General features: G+C 42.5%; 2 protein-coding genes across 6 annotated transcripts in view; both read left to right on the top strand.

The window, feature by feature from the left end:
• Positions 1-291: 291 nt before the first annotated feature.
• On the top strand, positions 292-7824 carry TCEANC (transcription elongation factor A N-terminal and central domain containing). Of its 3 annotated transcripts, none has more exons than XM_067724126.1 (2): positions 292-417; positions 6734-7824. In XM_067724126.1, exon 2 carries the CDS (start codon positions 6744-6746, stop codon positions 7800-7802), a length of 1059 nt encoding a protein of 352 aa, XP_067580227.1. In that variant the 5' UTR covers positions 292-417; positions 6734-6743; the 3' UTR covers positions 7803-7824. The 3 variants fall into 3 exon arrangements, with proteins under 3 accessions (XP_067580227.1, XP_067580224.1, XP_067580225.1); XM_067724123.1 differs by having other exon boundaries at positions 6627-7824; XM_067724124.1 differs by having other exon boundaries at positions 304-417; positions 6644-7824.
• The window catches only part of RAB9A (RAB9A, member RAS oncogene family), a 53274-nt gene continuing 37689 nt past the window's right edge, over positions 292-15876 (top strand). For 2 of the 3 annotated variants that reach the window (XM_067724137.1, XM_067724130.1), the window contains exon 1: positions 292-417. The gene's annotated coding sequence lies outside the window, so the exon portion shown is untranslated. Of the gene's footprint in view, positions 418-14677; positions 14842-15876 lie in introns of all 3 variants that reach the window. The other variant, XM_067724131.1, reaches the window with a different exon arrangement.

Raw genomic sequence — 15876 nt, 5'->3', positions numbered from 1 at the left:
AGGTTGGGCTCCCGTGGAAGAAGCTGAGGGGCACTGGGCTTAGTTAGACGCAAGTGGGTACAAGCAAGCTTGTCCGTGGTGAAAAGGATGATGCTTGCAAGCAGAGAGGAGAAAGTATTTGTTGAGTAATAGTAAGCCCTGACCAGGTGTTTGTCAGGTGTGTAGCAGTGAATGAAACAGACGTCGTTCTTCTGTGGTCTTGTAGGGAAGGCACACAATAAAAAAAACTTTTTCGTGTGATATGCACCATGAAAAAAAAACCAGTGTGCAAATATTTGATGTTCTTAATAGGTTTCATCATCTGTAAGATGGAGCTAAGTGCTATACCTGTGTCGGGGGTTTTGTGAGGATGGAGATGACATGAGTGTATACGGCACACAGAGTTGCTCGATGTGCACTGTATTCTGCTGTTAGAAGGTAAGTGCGGGAATGGCTGTTCAGGACTCTGGGTGCATCGTGACACTTAAAACATTGCAGTCACCAGTTGTGGTTTGTAGAGAATGTTCTCAGGTGAGTTGTGCACAGCAAGCGTTTTTAACATTTCCTAATTTAATGAGGCTCCTCTAGCAAAATGCAAAGTCAGAGAGGTTGTGCGCGTTCAGTGTGGGGGCAGGATGGGAGCTGCCTTCCGGCTGATGGCAGCAGAGCTGGGTTGGTCTTGCTGCGGGAGGGGGGTTGTGCCTGTGTGTACAGGGCAGTGGTGGCAGCTCTGGTTTAGATCACAGTCACCTGGAGAGCTGCAAAATACCCAGGCCTGCCCTCAGAGATTCTAATTCATTCTGTCTGGGGTGAGGCCCTGGCATTGTTTTTGCTTTTGCTGTTTAATTTCTCCAGATGATTCAGATTGGCAGTCAGGAGTGAGACCCACTCCTGGTGAGAGACAGGCAGGCAGGCTCAGGGAGCTAATGGGGCAAAGGCATCGAGCTGGGAGGTAGGCAGTGTCTGTCAGCGATGCAGCGCGATCACACTGGAAGCTGGAAGGGGGCTTTTCATCACCTGGCCAGGGACCGTGGGCTCCATCCTGAGAGCAGAGGGGAACCTCTGAAGGGCTTTAAGCAGACAAATGGGGGAATCTCTTGCTGAGATCTGTACTGGAGGATGATCCCTCTAACAAAATGTCCTGAATCAGAGTGAAAGCAGCGAAGAAGTAATTGGAGCCGGCCAGATGATGGGAAGCCCAGGTTTGCTTTCTGTATTCCTCCTACATGTGTCCCTTAGCAGCAGTGTCTGTCCTTGTAATTGGCCAGCTTCTTGTCTGTGTTCCTTCCGCTGGGCTGTCAGCTCCTTCAAGGCAGAGGGTAGCTCATTAGGCTCAGCATTTATCGTGTATGAGATACATAATAGATATTTATTGAATGAACTGTGTAGAACTCTAAACTGGACACACAGCCTACTTTGTCTTTTTGTGGCAGTTCTCAAAATTTTATATCCCAGGTGCTTCCACACTATAGCCTCCTAGGGCAATAAATTGCTTTATATCTACGTGACTGTCCCACAGGGAGAATAGAAAGTTGGACAGCATTTAAATGCTGTTAAAAATATGGAGGAGAATGGGAAACAGTATGGTGGTTCCTCAAAAAATTAAAAATAGAATGACCATATTGATCCAGCAATCCCACTTTTGGGTATATACCCAAAAGAATTAAAAGTAGGGTCTCAAAGAGATATTTATACATTCATGTTCATAGCAACATTATTCACAAAAGGTAGAAGCAGTCTAAATGTCCATCAGTGGATGGATGGATAAACAAAATATGCTCTGTCCATACAATGGAATATTATTCAGCCTTGAAAAGGAAGGAAATTCTGACACATGCTCCGACATGGATGACCCTTCAGGACATTATGCTGTGTGAAATAAGCCCAACACAAGAAGGCAAATACTGTATGATTCCACTTATATAAGGCATCTAAAGTAGTCAGATTCATAGAGACAGACAGTAGAATGGTGGTTGCCGGGGGCTGCAGGGGAGAAAGAAATGGAGAGTTGTTGTTTAATGGGTGCAAAGTTTGTTTTGCAAGACAACTAGCGTTCTGAAAGTTGGTTGCACAACAGTGTGAATGTACTTAATGAAATGTCCTTGTAAAAATGGTTAAGATGGTAAATTATATGGTATGTGTATTTTACCACAATTCAAAACAAAAAAATATGGAGGAACAGTAAATAAAAGGACATATGAAGGGGCTTCCCTGGTGGTGCAGTGGTTAAGAATCCGCCTGCCAATGCAAGGGACATGGGTTTGAGCCCTGGTTCGGGAAGATCCCACAGGCTGCTGAGTAACTAAGCCCGTGCACCACAGCTACTCAGCCTGTGCTCTAGAGCCCGCGAGCCACAACTACTGTAGCCTGTGTGCCTAGAGCATGTGCTCCACAACAAGAGAAGCCACCGCAATGAGAAGCCTGCACACCACAACGAAGTGTAGCCCCCGCTCGCCGCAACTAGAGAAAGCCCGCGCGCAGCAACGAAGACCCAACACGGTCAAAAATAAATAAGTAAATTTATTTTTTTTAAAAAAAGGACATATGAAATGCAGAGCAGAGTGCTAATATATGAATCCATTAACTTCTGTAGATTTCCATGAGTAAAGAAAAAGTTTTACTATTAAGACAAACAGTGCTCCCATCGCCCTGAAGCCCTGAAGCCACAATTAAATTCCCCTTCAGAATCTCCTTGAAGCTCTGACCCTTCATTGAGAAATTCGACCTGAGTTAAATATTGCCTAACCTCGTTGTGGGCACTCTAGACTGGTCTCTTATTAACCACCTTGCTGACATCCAGCCAACTTCAATCTTGCTTTCTTTCTTTGGTAGTGATGCATATAGAATGAGTATAGACGCGGGTACGTTGAATACTTGTTAGGAAACTTTCCCACAGCTGGGGGGAGGGCTCAAGTTTATTGAGCTGCTTGAGACCTTATCATTGTGACGCCCCTGCTTGACTTCCTCCAGATCCCAAAATCTCAGGCAGACAATGCTGAGAGCAGTATTCAGCAATCGAGGATGTGTGTTTTTAATTTTTCTGTGCTGTCTTGCCTGTTCTTTGTTTACTGAGTCTTTGATTCTTAGAAAGACCTCTTTTACTGTTTTCAGTCTTTAAAAGTGGAATTCAATGAAATAATGCCATTTGCAGCACCATGGATGGACCTAGAGATTATCATACTAACTGAAGTAAGTCAGACAAAGACAAACACCATATGATGTCACTTATATGTGGGATCTAAAATATGACACAAATGAACATATCTACAAAACAGAAACAGACTCACATAGAGAACAGACTCATGGTTGCCAAGGGGGAGGGGCGATCGGGGAGGGATGAATTGGGAGTTTGGGGTTAGCAGATGCAAACTATCATATATAGAATGGATAAACAACAGGGTCCTACAGTAGAGCACAGGGAACGATATTCAGTATCCCATGATAAACCATAATGGAAAAGAATATGAAAAAGAATATATACGTATAGCTGAATCACTTTGCTGTACAGCAGAAATTAACACAACATTGTAAATCAACTATACTTCAATAAAATTTTTTTAAAAACTACGTAAGTAAACGGGCAGGGCTATAAAACTTTATTTATAAAAAAAATAAGTAAATCAATACATCTTCATTCTGATCATTCAAAAAAAGAAAGTGGAATTCAAAAAGGAAAAACAATGATCTTGAAGTACCAATTCTCGATAATTAGAAAATGCCACTTAAGATCCAGAATCAGTGGCCCATTGAGTTATTGCTAACTGACTTTAAAAAAGAAATAGAGAAAAAAAAGACTGCCCAGGCGGTAAAAATGCAAGACCCAGAATCTTGGTCATCTGAGCTGTGCAGTGGGGAAAACCAGTAGGAACCTCAGAGTTGTAGTCCTGGGCACTTAACTGTTCACATTTGGGGTAGAGCTTGAGGGAAGATGGAACTGGTTTCGATGCAGCAGTGGACTTGTGAGGAAATCGTGAGGGCTGACCTGAATGCAGAGCCACGGGTGGGGTGAGGCGGCTGCTTTGTGGTGCCCTGATCTCTGAGGACGGTGAAGTGGAATGAGCCATTTACCATGCCGTTTTCCAGTGGCCACATATCTTAAATGTATAGGGTTTATCATGAAATTGAACTAGACTAATCACTTTTCTGAGTAGGAAAACAATACATACACATTAGAGGAAATTCAGGAAAGAGTAAAAGAACAAAGGAAAATCACGTAAAATCTTGCCATTCAGAAAATGCCTCTGTCTGAAATTTTTTGTATCTATTTTTGGCCTTTTCTCATCACATGTGATTTTTAAATAAAATTTGGATCAGACTCTAGATGTTGTGTTTCTTTTTATTTATTTTTAATTAAAAAAACTTTTTTTTTTTTTTGGCTGCCTCACATGGCTTGTGGGATCTCAGTTCCCTGACCAGGGATTGAACCTGGGCCCTCAGCAGTGAGAACACGGAGTCCTAATCACTGGATCGCCAAGGAATTCCCTAGATGCTGTTTCTTAATTTTTATTATTAAAACTTTTTTTTTTTTTTTTTTTACCGTGCAACATGTGGGATCCTAGTTTCCCGACCAGCAATGGAACCCGTGGTCCCTGCAGTGGAAGCGTGGAGTCCCAACTGATGGACCACCAGGGAAGTCCCTAGATGCTGTTTTTAAATAACAGCTTTGTTCAGATATAGTTTATGTACTGTACAGTTCACCTACTTAAAGTGTACGATTCAGTGGTTTTTAGCTTATTCACAACTGTGCACCCATCACCACAGTCAACTTGAGAGAAGATTGTGCACCTCCCCCAAGAAAAACTCTGCACCCATTAGTAGCCACTCACTTTTTTTTTAACATCTTTAGTAGATTATAATTGCTTTACAATGGTGTGCTAGTTTCTGCTTTATAACAAAGTGAATCAGTTATACATACACATATGTTCCCATATCTCTTCCCTCTTGCGTCTCCCTCCCTCCCACCCTCCCTATCCCACCGCTCTAGGTGGTCACAAAGCACCGAGCTGATCTCCCTGTGCTATGTGGCTGCTTCCCACTAGCTATCTATTTTACGTTTGGTAGTGTATGTATGTATGTCCATGCCACTCTCTCACTTTGTCACAGCTTACCCTTCCCCCTCCCCATATCCTCAAGTCCATTCTCTAGTAGGTCTGCGTCTTTATTCCCGTCTTACCCCTAGGTTCTTCATGACTTTTTTTTTTTGCCACTCACTCTTCATTCCACCCCACTGGTTCCCTCCCCCTTCCTTCCATCCCAGCCCTGGTCTACCACTAATTTACTTTCTGTCTCTACAGATTTGCCTATTCCAGACATTTCATGTAAATGAAATCGTACAATACGTGGTCTTCTGTGTCTTTGATTTAACATAGAGCTTTGAAGGCTCATCCATGTGTAGTCTGTATCAGAGTTTCCTTTTATTGACAAGTAACATCCCATTGTATGGATATACTATGTTTTGTTTATCCATTCCTCAGTTGATAGACATTTGGGTTGTTTCCACTTTTTGTCTGTTACAAAGAATGCTGCCGTGAACATTCATGTGCAAGTCTAACCATTTGGGACCTCATAGTTTCTTCTAAGTTTGCAGGAAATTCTTACAAAAACAGCTTCCACATCTCTTATTTCCTTAAAGTAAATTTATAAAAGTAGAATTGCTGACTGCAAGGACCTTACGTTTTACAGCCCTTGTCAGATGGTGTCTAGGAAGACTGCATTAACTCTCCCTGTAATCGCTTCAGCGTTGTTAGCCTGCGTGTGATCGGTGATAGTTTATTTAATATCACGTGCTATAAAATGAGAGTCCGTGGAGTGTTGAAAAGACAGTATCCCTGCCATCAAGATGCTTATGTTCACGGTTAGACCAAATGGGCAGATATAGATCCAAGGGTATTTGGTAGGCAAGGTTATGTGCATTATGTGGATGGAAGAAGAGACTGGTTAGATAAAGTGAACATTCGCCTCCCCAGGATGAGATTCACACAGACATAACCATTAAGCAACTTTTTACACCTAAAAGTTAAAAAGAAGAGAAAAGTTAATGGGCCCAAACTCTGGCCTAGGGACCTGTTAGTCCAAAGTCATAAATCCCCCCGTTGTTCAGAAGAGTCAGATGTCAGCACAGTGTGGCCTGTTGACTTTGGGGCCCATCTGACCTGGATCCAGCTGCCTCCCAACCTGTGCCGCTTCATCATTTCTTTAGATTCCTTGGGACTTCTAAACAGCATCCACTTTTGGCCCTGTTTCTCATGCTTTTATATTCAGAAAAGTACTACTTCAAGACTGTAAAATCAGCAAGGACTTCGGTGAAATAGCTGAACACGAGGGAAAATAGTCCGGCCTCCTGAGCCTTCCCCCATTGACGCTGACACTGGCATGTTTTCATCCCCAGCATAACCACCAAATTCCACAAAAAGGAGTTGACTAATCTTGATTTGGAAAGATCATTCATTTGTAAAATTAGGGATGGGAAAGTTATAGCAGATCTTTCAGCATGCTTCTATCAAGCAATTGTTAACGCAAAAGCTGTTTACAGGGATATATATATATATATATATTTTTTTTAACTACTGAGAATCAAACTTTTGAGGCTAAACCATACTACATTGCAGATTGCATTTTCTAATACATTGCACCCATTTTTATTACAGACTCTTTCTCTGCATAGGTAACTGGCAGAGAGCGCTGTGCTCCTATCAGGAAGCTGCGCCTGGCAAACGCAAGCTTGAGAAAACGGAAACCTCTTTTTTCTTTGCAGCCGTAACAAGATGTCTGACAAGAAGCAGATAGCTGCCAGAGCTTCCCTTATTGAGCAACTGATGTCTAAAAGGAATTTTGAGGATCTCGGCAACCACCTTACTGAGCTAGAAACTCTGCGTGTGACTCCGGAGCATCTCCAGGAGACGGATGTGGTCAGGGCTGTGTACAGAGTCCTCAAAAACTGCCCCACGGCGGCTTTGAAAAAGAAAGCCAAGCGTTTGCTGTCAGAATGGAAAGCTCTGTATAAGGATACTCACTGCAAGCCACGGGGCAGCCCTAAACCATTTCCTCCAGGTGGAAATAAAGAAGAAAATCAAGGACTTTCTCCTGACCCAAATCAGGATGAGATACCGGGCAGCTCCCGCTGTCATTCTCTGCACTCATCCCAAGATGTTGCAGGAGCTGTTGAAAGGATCGTGCCAGAAAATAGCCCTGGTGGAGCGGAGCCTAAGGCAGCGCATCTCAGGGCCGGTGACCCTCAATCCCCCGACGAGAGAGCGAGTGGGCAGCCAGATCCTGCAGCGCCCGTGAGAGCCAAATGCACAGAGCTGCTATATGAAGCTCTAGCTGGTCCTTGCACAGAGCAGCCCAGAGCCGATCTGTGGCACAAGTTTGCACGAGAAATCGAAGAGCACATTTTTACCCTTCACTCCAAGAACCTCAAAAAATATAAAACTTGCATCCGAAGCAAAGTCGCCAATCTGAAAACCCCCCACACGTCTCACTTACAGCAAAACTTGCTCTCTGGGACCATGTCTCCAAGGGAATTTGCCGAAATGACCGCCTTGGAAATGGCTAGCCACGAACTGAAGCAGTTGAGAGCCTCCTACACGGAATCTGGCATACGGGAACATTACCTGCCCCAAGTGGTGGAGGGCACGCCGACCAAGAAAATAAAGTGCCAACGCTGCGAGAAATTCAATTGCCAGGTCACCGTCATCGCCAGAGGGGCACTCTTCCTTCCAAGTTGGGTGCAGAATTCCAACCCAGATGAAGAAATGATGACCTACGTAATCTGCAATGAATGTGGGGAGCAGTGGTACCATAGCAAGTGGGAGTGCTTGTAATTGTAATAAATGTTCTCTTAACAGATAACTGGAGTGATCCCTTTTATTCATACCACCCTTTTATGCTTGTTTTTAAAATCTTGTACACGCTATCCTTTTTTTTAAATTGAGATATAGTTAATTTGTATATATATATAAAATAACCTATAATGGAAACATATGTATATTCTTTTTCAGATTCTTTTCCATTATAGGTTTTTACAAGATAGTATAGTTTCCAGTGCTATACAGTAGGTCCTTGTTGTTTATCTATTTTATATATAGTAGTGAGTTATACATACTATTTGCAAAACTATCCTACGAAGAAGGAAGGAAGGTTGTTTGCTGAAGCTCACACCACTGTCACTAAAAGTTGATAGTTTGGGGAGAGAGAGTGGACGCCTGTTTGCATCATGCTTAGTGGCTACTTAGTACTTTGCTGTACTCAGACATAACCTAGGTGCCCGTGAGAAATGCAGACTCTCCGGTCCCATGCTTCTGAATCTGCATCTGCATTTTGGCAGGATCCCCAGGTGATCCTGTCCGAGGTCATTGGAGAAGTGCTGCTTCTGCAATAGGCCTGTAGTTCCCAGCACTGGCTGCATATTAGCAGGATCTGGGGAGCTTTGAAAACCCACAGTGCTGAGGACACACCCTGGGACAATTACATCTGGATCTATGGGATGCAGCCCAGGCATCAACATTTTGGTTTTAATTCCTCAAGTTATTTTAAGATGCAGTCAGAGTTGAGAACTACTCATCCATAGGCTCTCACTTGATCCTTTTGTCACCTTTAAGAAAAGAAAGTTATTCTATACACTTCACAGTTGAGGAAACATCCACAGAGGCGCCATGACTCGCCCCAGTGACACACCATAAATAGTCAAACTTGAACTGCTGCCGGATTTTCTTCCTTCCAATTCCCTGTCCAAGACCGCTTCAGTATTGACTTCTGAGAAATACAGTCCTGGAGATGTGGAACTAAATGAATAGTGTCTTCAAGCTCTAACATTGGGGAACAAGAGCTTTGTTATTTTCCCCTCTCTTTTCTCTTCTCACTTTACAGGTGTCCCGTGAACCCTGAAAATTACCCTGCGACTAATCCCACAGTTAGAATTTTATTTCCAGTCTTCTTGCTCAGTCGAAGGAGTCATGTATTTTTTTCCGTCACACAAGTTCTCCAGGGTTTATAAACTATGACATTAGGTTCCTGATGTTAGGGAGTCTTCATGTTATCAGGGGTTAGGTCTGTAGGGGAGGGGAAAAAATCCTGTAGCTGGGACCACGAAAACTAGACTGACAAAAGACAGATTAACAAGAGAAAAGTAGTTTATATGTGCAGCACGCATACCCGCAGGAGAAATTTGGTAATGCGTAACTCAAAGGGATGGTTACAACTTGGGCTTATATAGCATTTTAAGAAAAAATAGCATGTTTGTAGAGAAGTAACAAGACAAAGGAAAAGGGCTTTAGGCTTTTAGTGGCAGCAAACTCTGGGAAGGTAAATTAGCGTGTGTGTGTGTGTGTGTGTGTGTGTGTGGCGGGGTGGGGGGAACTAATGGAAGATAATGGTCATTTAGTAAGGTTTGTTTGTGTAGACTCTTCCCGGTGCCATCTTGCCTCCAGTGAAGACGTTGTTACCTCCTTCCTGGTAGGGAATTCACAAGGGGAATTTGTGTTCTGTTTTCAGGCAGGTAGCGGGAGGGCAGAGAGCTCACCCTGTGTTTGATTTTTCTCATTTGCTTTCAGCTCCGAATGATCCTTATGCCATTATATTTTGGGGGTGGCACGCTCTGAACCCCTTTAGGTCTGAATTTCCAATTCTGCTTTTGTAAAAACTGACATTAACCTCTCAGAGGAAGTCCATTGCCTCAGCCTTTGAATCTACCAACGTTTCTCTGATAAACGAAGAGGAAATTACTTCTTCGAGGCCTTTGTAAACAGTGTTTAAACATACGTTTGTGTTTTCAAATGGTTTTGAAGAAATGGGCTTGAGGCCATTAATTATCAATTCTATTTTGATACCTTTGTATCTGTGGCTTCCCAGGGCTGCCTATTATGATGTAACGGTCTTTTAAAGAAAAACTTGCAAAGTCACCTAAAACTTCAAGTTTCACAAAGTGTGGTTTCATGTGACTTGGAATGATCTTAGAAACTATCCAGTGATTATAAAAGAGCACAGCACATGAATACCATGTGTGATTGGTTCATGTCAGTGTTTGTTTTTTGCTTTAGGGTCTTTGGGTGTGTTTTGTGGGGTGGGGTTTTTTGGTAGTTTTTATTTGTACTGGACTTTTGCAAACTAAATTTGCACACAAATAAAAGCACTTGAAATGGAAATTCCTTTACTCTCCAAGCTATAAAAATCTGGGTAGTCTTCCTCATTTCGTATCAACTTTGTCAGTGACTTCTGCAACTATAGATAGGAAAACAGTAATCTGATTTGTTTTTTTTTTACTTTTAGTCAATGAGAGAGCACTACATTTTCTAAGTATAGATAATAATTCTTTTATATCCTATGCTTATCTCCTAAAAAAGAAAGCGTTTTTGTTGTTGTTGTTGTTTTTTAAGTGCTCATGAGGTAAAGGATCTTTCATTTCATTTAAAATCATTTTTACAAGAACAGCAAGTACATAGACCCCAGGATGGGAGGGTGCCTGACACAGAGGCAGCACAGCAAGAGTCCACCAGAGCTGAAGCACAGTGGCAAGGGGAAGAAGGATGAGAGGTGAAGTCCAACAGCCATCGGGTTCGTGAGGGCCCTTGTAGGTCATGATAAGGACTTTGGGATTTTTCCAAGCCTGATAGGAAGCCATGGAAGCCAAGGGGTTGGTAGTGATAAGACTTGAATGACCTTTAAGAAGCATCCTTCTGGCTGTTGTGTTAAGTTAGATGAGGAGGGAAGCAAGGACAGATGCAGGGACACCAGTTAGGTGGCTGTAGCAATGGTCCAAATGTCATTTAACTGGTTTCAAACAAGAGTACACAAAGACTGGTCTCCCTGCATCCGTATAGTTGAGAAAGTCCTTGGTGATGGGGTTGAGGACACACTACCCCCAAATCTGGCACTTTGGCATAGTGAATATTTTAAGCTGAAGGAATTTGAGAAACTATAGGTGCAGGAAGTCCTCTCTGACCTTCCCCTGAGGGAGGTCATAAGACCCTCAAGTGAGAGGTGCCCTCTCCATACCGAGGAAAGGAGCATCCTTATCTCTGCAGATGGAGGGATGCTGGAGGGAATCGCAGTGAACGGGTCTTTCTGGGTTTCCCCCAGTTGACCACCCTTAGCTCATACTCTTTGTCCCTTCACATTTTCCCACAACTTTCCACTCTTCATCAAACCGAGTATAGAAACACCCAGGTGTAGCTGTTTCTTTGGGGGTTCATTTCCTTATAAAGGCCCCCAGGTCAGATAAAATTTACATTACATAAATGTGTGCTTTCTTCTTTTTTAAAAAAATTTTTATTGGAGTATATTTGATTTACAGTGTTGTGTTAGTTTCAGGTGTACAGCAAAGTGAATCAGTTATACATATACATATATCTACTCTTTTTTAGATTCTTTTCCCACATAGGCCATTACAGAGTATTGAGTAGAGTTCCTGTGCTATACAGTAGGTCCTTATCAGTTATCTATTTTATATATAGTAGTGTGTATGTGTCAATCCCAATTTATCCCTCCCCCTGCCAACCCCCTGGTAACTGGAAGTTTGTTTTCTACATCTGTAACTCTATTTCTGTTTTGTAGATAAGTTCATTTGTACCTTTTTTATTTTTATTTTTATTTTTTTTGCGGTACGTGGGCCTCTCACTGTTGTGGCCTCTCCCGCTGCGGAGCATAGGCTCCGGACACGCAGGCTCAGCGGCCATGGCCCACAGGCCCAGCCGCTCCACGGCATGTGGGATCTTCCCGGACCGGGGCACGAACCTGCGTCCCCCACATCGGCAGGCGGACCCTCAACCACTGCACCACCAGGGAAGCCCTGTACCTTTTTTAAAAAAATTAATTAATTTAATTAATTAAATAAATATATTTGGCTGCACTGGGACTTAGGTGCGGCACGTGGGATCTTCGTTGCTGCGTGCAGGATCTTCGTCGTGGCATGTGGATCTTTAGTTGCAGCATGCAGGCTCTTAGTTGCGGCATGCAGGATCTAGTTCCCTGACCAGGGATCGAATCCAGGCGCCCTGCATTGGGAGCGTGGAGTCTTAACTGCTGGACCACCAGGGAAGTCCCTATACCCGTTTTTTTAGTTTCCACCTATAAGCGATATCATATGATATTTATCTTTCTCTGTCTGACTTACTTCACTCAGGATGACAATCTCTAGGTCCATCCATGTTGCTGCAAATGACATTATTTCGTTCTTTTTTATGGCTGAGTGATATTCCACTGTATATATGTACCATATCTTCTTCATCCATTCCTCTGTTGATGGACATTTAGGTTGCTTCCGTGTCCTGGCTATTGTAAATAGTGCTGCAATGAACATTGGGGTGCGTGTATCTTTTTGAATTATGGTTTTCTCTGGATATGTACCTAGGAGTGGGATTGCAGGATCATAGGGCAACTCTATTTTTAGTTTTTTAAGGAAGCTCCATACTGTTGTCCATAGTGGCTGCACCAATTTACATTCCCACCAACAGTGCAAGAGGGTTCCCTTTGCTCTACACCCTCTCCAGCATTTATTGTTTGTAGATTTTTTGATGATGGCCATTCTGACCAGTGTGAGGTGATACCTCATAGTAGTTTTGATTTGCATTTCTCTGATAATTAGTGATGTTGAGCATCTTTTCGTGTGCGTTTTGGCCATCTGTATGTCTTCTTTGGAGAAATGTCTATTTAGATCTTCCGCCCATTTTTTGATTTTTTTTTTTTTGATATTGAGCTGCATGAGCTGTTTGTATATCTTGGAGATCAATCCCTTGTCGGTTGCTTCATTTGCAAATATTTTCTCCCATTCTAAGGGTTGTCTTTTCATTTTGTTTATGGTTTCCTTTGCTGTACAAAAGCTTTTAAGTTTCATTAGGTCCCATTTGCTTATTTTTGTTTTTATTTTCATTACTCTAGGAGGTGGATTGAGAAAGATCTTGCTGTGGTTTATGTCGAAGAGTGTCCAGCGTTACATTTAGGTCCTTAGTCCATTTTGAGTTTATTTTTGTGTACGGTGTTAGGGAATGTTCTAATTTCATTCATTTGCATGTAGCTGTCCAGTTTTCCCAGCCAAGTGTGCTTTCTTCTTGTTAATCTGTCTTTTGTTACAGAGCCCCAACCAAGAACCTAGACGGTTCGGAGAAAAAAGATTTTTTTCCTTCCCTACATTGGCAGTTTTGCAAATGGTTGTTTCATAAAACACAACCAACCCTGAATTCCCAACCCATGGCCTATAATAAAAAACAAACAGCACAGAAATTCAGCACAGTAGAGCCTGGATCCTGGTTGCCATGGTTATGGGTGATACCTGCACAGGGCATAAACATCAATTGTTATACCTGAATGTAGAAGGGCTCTCTTCATGGGATTTCACACATCACTCTCCTTTTGTCCATGTTACTTTTTTTTAGACTACAAATTGGATACAGTTGCAGCTCTGTCTCTTCTCTGAGCACTTCCTGTGATGAGAGGTTCCTTTCATTCCCTATTACCATTTCTAAACACCAGTCAGGAAGCCTGCAGCTGGCAGGGCTCCATTGCCTTTGCAAGGGTTGGGCCTTCATCTTTTAGGTCAGATTTGCTTTATTATTTATAGCTTCCGAGTAAATGCAAAGTATTTTACTAAAATATTCTTACATCCCTCAGAGGTATTTACTGTAAATACCTAGATTATAAAAGGTGCCTTCTTGGGGCTTGCCTGGTGGCGTAGTGGTTAAGAATCCGCCTGCCAGTGCAGGGGACACGGGTTCGAGCCCTGGTTTGGGAAGATCCCACATGCTGCGGAGCAACTAAGCCCGTGCACCACAACTACTGAACCTGCGCTCTAGAGCCCGTGAGCCACAACTACTGAGCCTGCGTGCCACAACTACTGAAGCCCGTGCGCCTAGAGCCCGTGCTCCGCAAGAAGAGAAGCCACCGCAATGAGAAGCCGATGCACTGCAACGAACAGTAGCCCCCACTGGCCGCAACTAGAGAAAGCCCGCGTGCAGCAGCGAAGACCCAACGCAGCCAAAAATAAATATAAATTAAATAAGTAAATTTAAATAAATAAATAAAAGGTGCCTTCTTGCTTTCAGAAGAGCCTACAGTCTGAAGGGAGAACTGATGATAACTTCATATAATCCCATTTATATTATTTTTTAAAATTAGGTTTCCATAGACGTTACTAAGCATTACCAGAAATGCTATGCCATAATGATTGCACGTTGCTTTACACTCTGCCAAGTGCTGGGGGCCAAGAGATGAGCTAGATGCCATCCCAGGCCTCAGGCCCCCAAAATGCAGGTGACATAGCCACAATCACTTTACAGTTCAAGAACTATAAGAGAGACAGACTGTAGAGGCAGAGGTGCAGGGGACCCAGGAGGATCAGGGAAGGCTTTACAAAGGCTGTGACCCTAAGGGTAAATCTTGAGATGAGGTAAGCCAGGCAGAGAAAGCCGAGACGACAATGTTCCATCACTGGACTTGCTAGATTCCTGGCACTTTATATACAGCATCTCAGTTAAGCTTCACAACTACCCAGCCAGCACTTTAGAGATGAGAAAACTGAGGCTGAGAGACATTAAGTTACTTGCCCAAGGGTACATGGAGAGAAAGCCAGGACTATTCATGATGAACAGGTGGGGTTTTTTAATTTTATTTTTGCATATCAGTTTGCTTCCAGAAACATGCAGGCTTCCTGTTAATTCCATGCAAGGTACAACTGTTTTTCAATTGTGGTTTGTTTTTCCAATGACAGGAGTGTGTGGTTTGCAGACTACACTCAGCGCAGTGCTATGCACGCTTCCCTCTGTGGAGAGATCAGCCAGGAATGCTTGGCAGTGGTTGCCAGCTCTCCTGGCACAGGGGAACCTTCCCGAAACTTCTAGTGGCACCCATGTGATTTATCTGATGTTCTGAAAAGTAAGTGATTTTTAAAATACTTAAACATATGGAAACATGTAGTTTTAAAGTGACATGCATATGTTTTTTTGAATTTGAAGACTGTAAGTATATAAATGTAGTTTCAAATGCCATTCCCTATAAAATATAGTGGCCTTTACATTTTCACTGTCTTTATTTATGACCTAGGGAAACTATATGATACAGATAATCAATTTTGACAAAAGAGGCAGGCTGTTTTGCATCCTTTGTTAAATTATCACAGACATCCATGCTGGACAGTGAAAAAAATAGAATTAAAATAAATTTTTTGGATATATTCTTGCTTTCTTTTAAAAATATAAACAAGGTACAAATAGGAGTAGGTTCTAAGTAGTCGTTAGTCTTTTTCATGTGATGACATACATTTAAAAAAATCTAAAACAGCCATGGAAAAGTTACAGATCTGATTAATAAGCAAATGAAAACCTGGCCCATTCAAAAACTTCTTATTTTTGGAATATATTCAGTTTCAAAATGTATATAAACAGAGAGAGCTCCCAGCGGTTGCTTTTAAATAATCAAAATGGGATCATAATAGGCAAATTTCACCTTTGTGGGTGGAAACAAAAAATTCAGACATTTCCAAGGGTGCCCGGGAAGGCCTGAGTCAACTGAAGTAGACCTTCACCCATGTCCGAGGGGAAAGAACTCCCAGGTTTCAGTGGACTGTATGTTGGCGTCTCTGTGTCTACTAGGCCATCTGGTCTGGTCTTTAGTGTCTGCTCAGACTGAGGACTTCCATCTCTGCAGAGTTTTTTCATGCAACAGATGGACTTTTACCCCCCAGCTTTGTGAAATCTCAACAATGGCTGAGCAGAAAGTTTCCAAACATCTTAGTGGATTTTGATATCATTTTTACATGAGATGGTGGCTCAAGGGCTTGGGGATTTCTTTCGGGGGGGTGATGAAAATGTTCAAAAATTGAATGTGGTGATGGTTGCCCAACTCTGCCAATATGCTAAACACCGTTGAATTATACCCTATTTTAATTATATTTTAATTATACCCTATTTT

Source organism: Pseudorca crassidens, chromosome X (assembly GCF_039906515.1).
Source record: "Pseudorca crassidens isolate mPseCra1 chromosome X, mPseCra1.hap1, whole genome shotgun sequence".
NCBI classification, from domain to species: Eukaryota; Metazoa; Chordata; class Mammalia; order Artiodactyla; family Delphinidae; genus Pseudorca; species Pseudorca crassidens.
The sequence above is the reverse complement of the archived record's forward strand: the minus strand, read 5'-3'. Positions and strand labels throughout refer to the sequence as shown.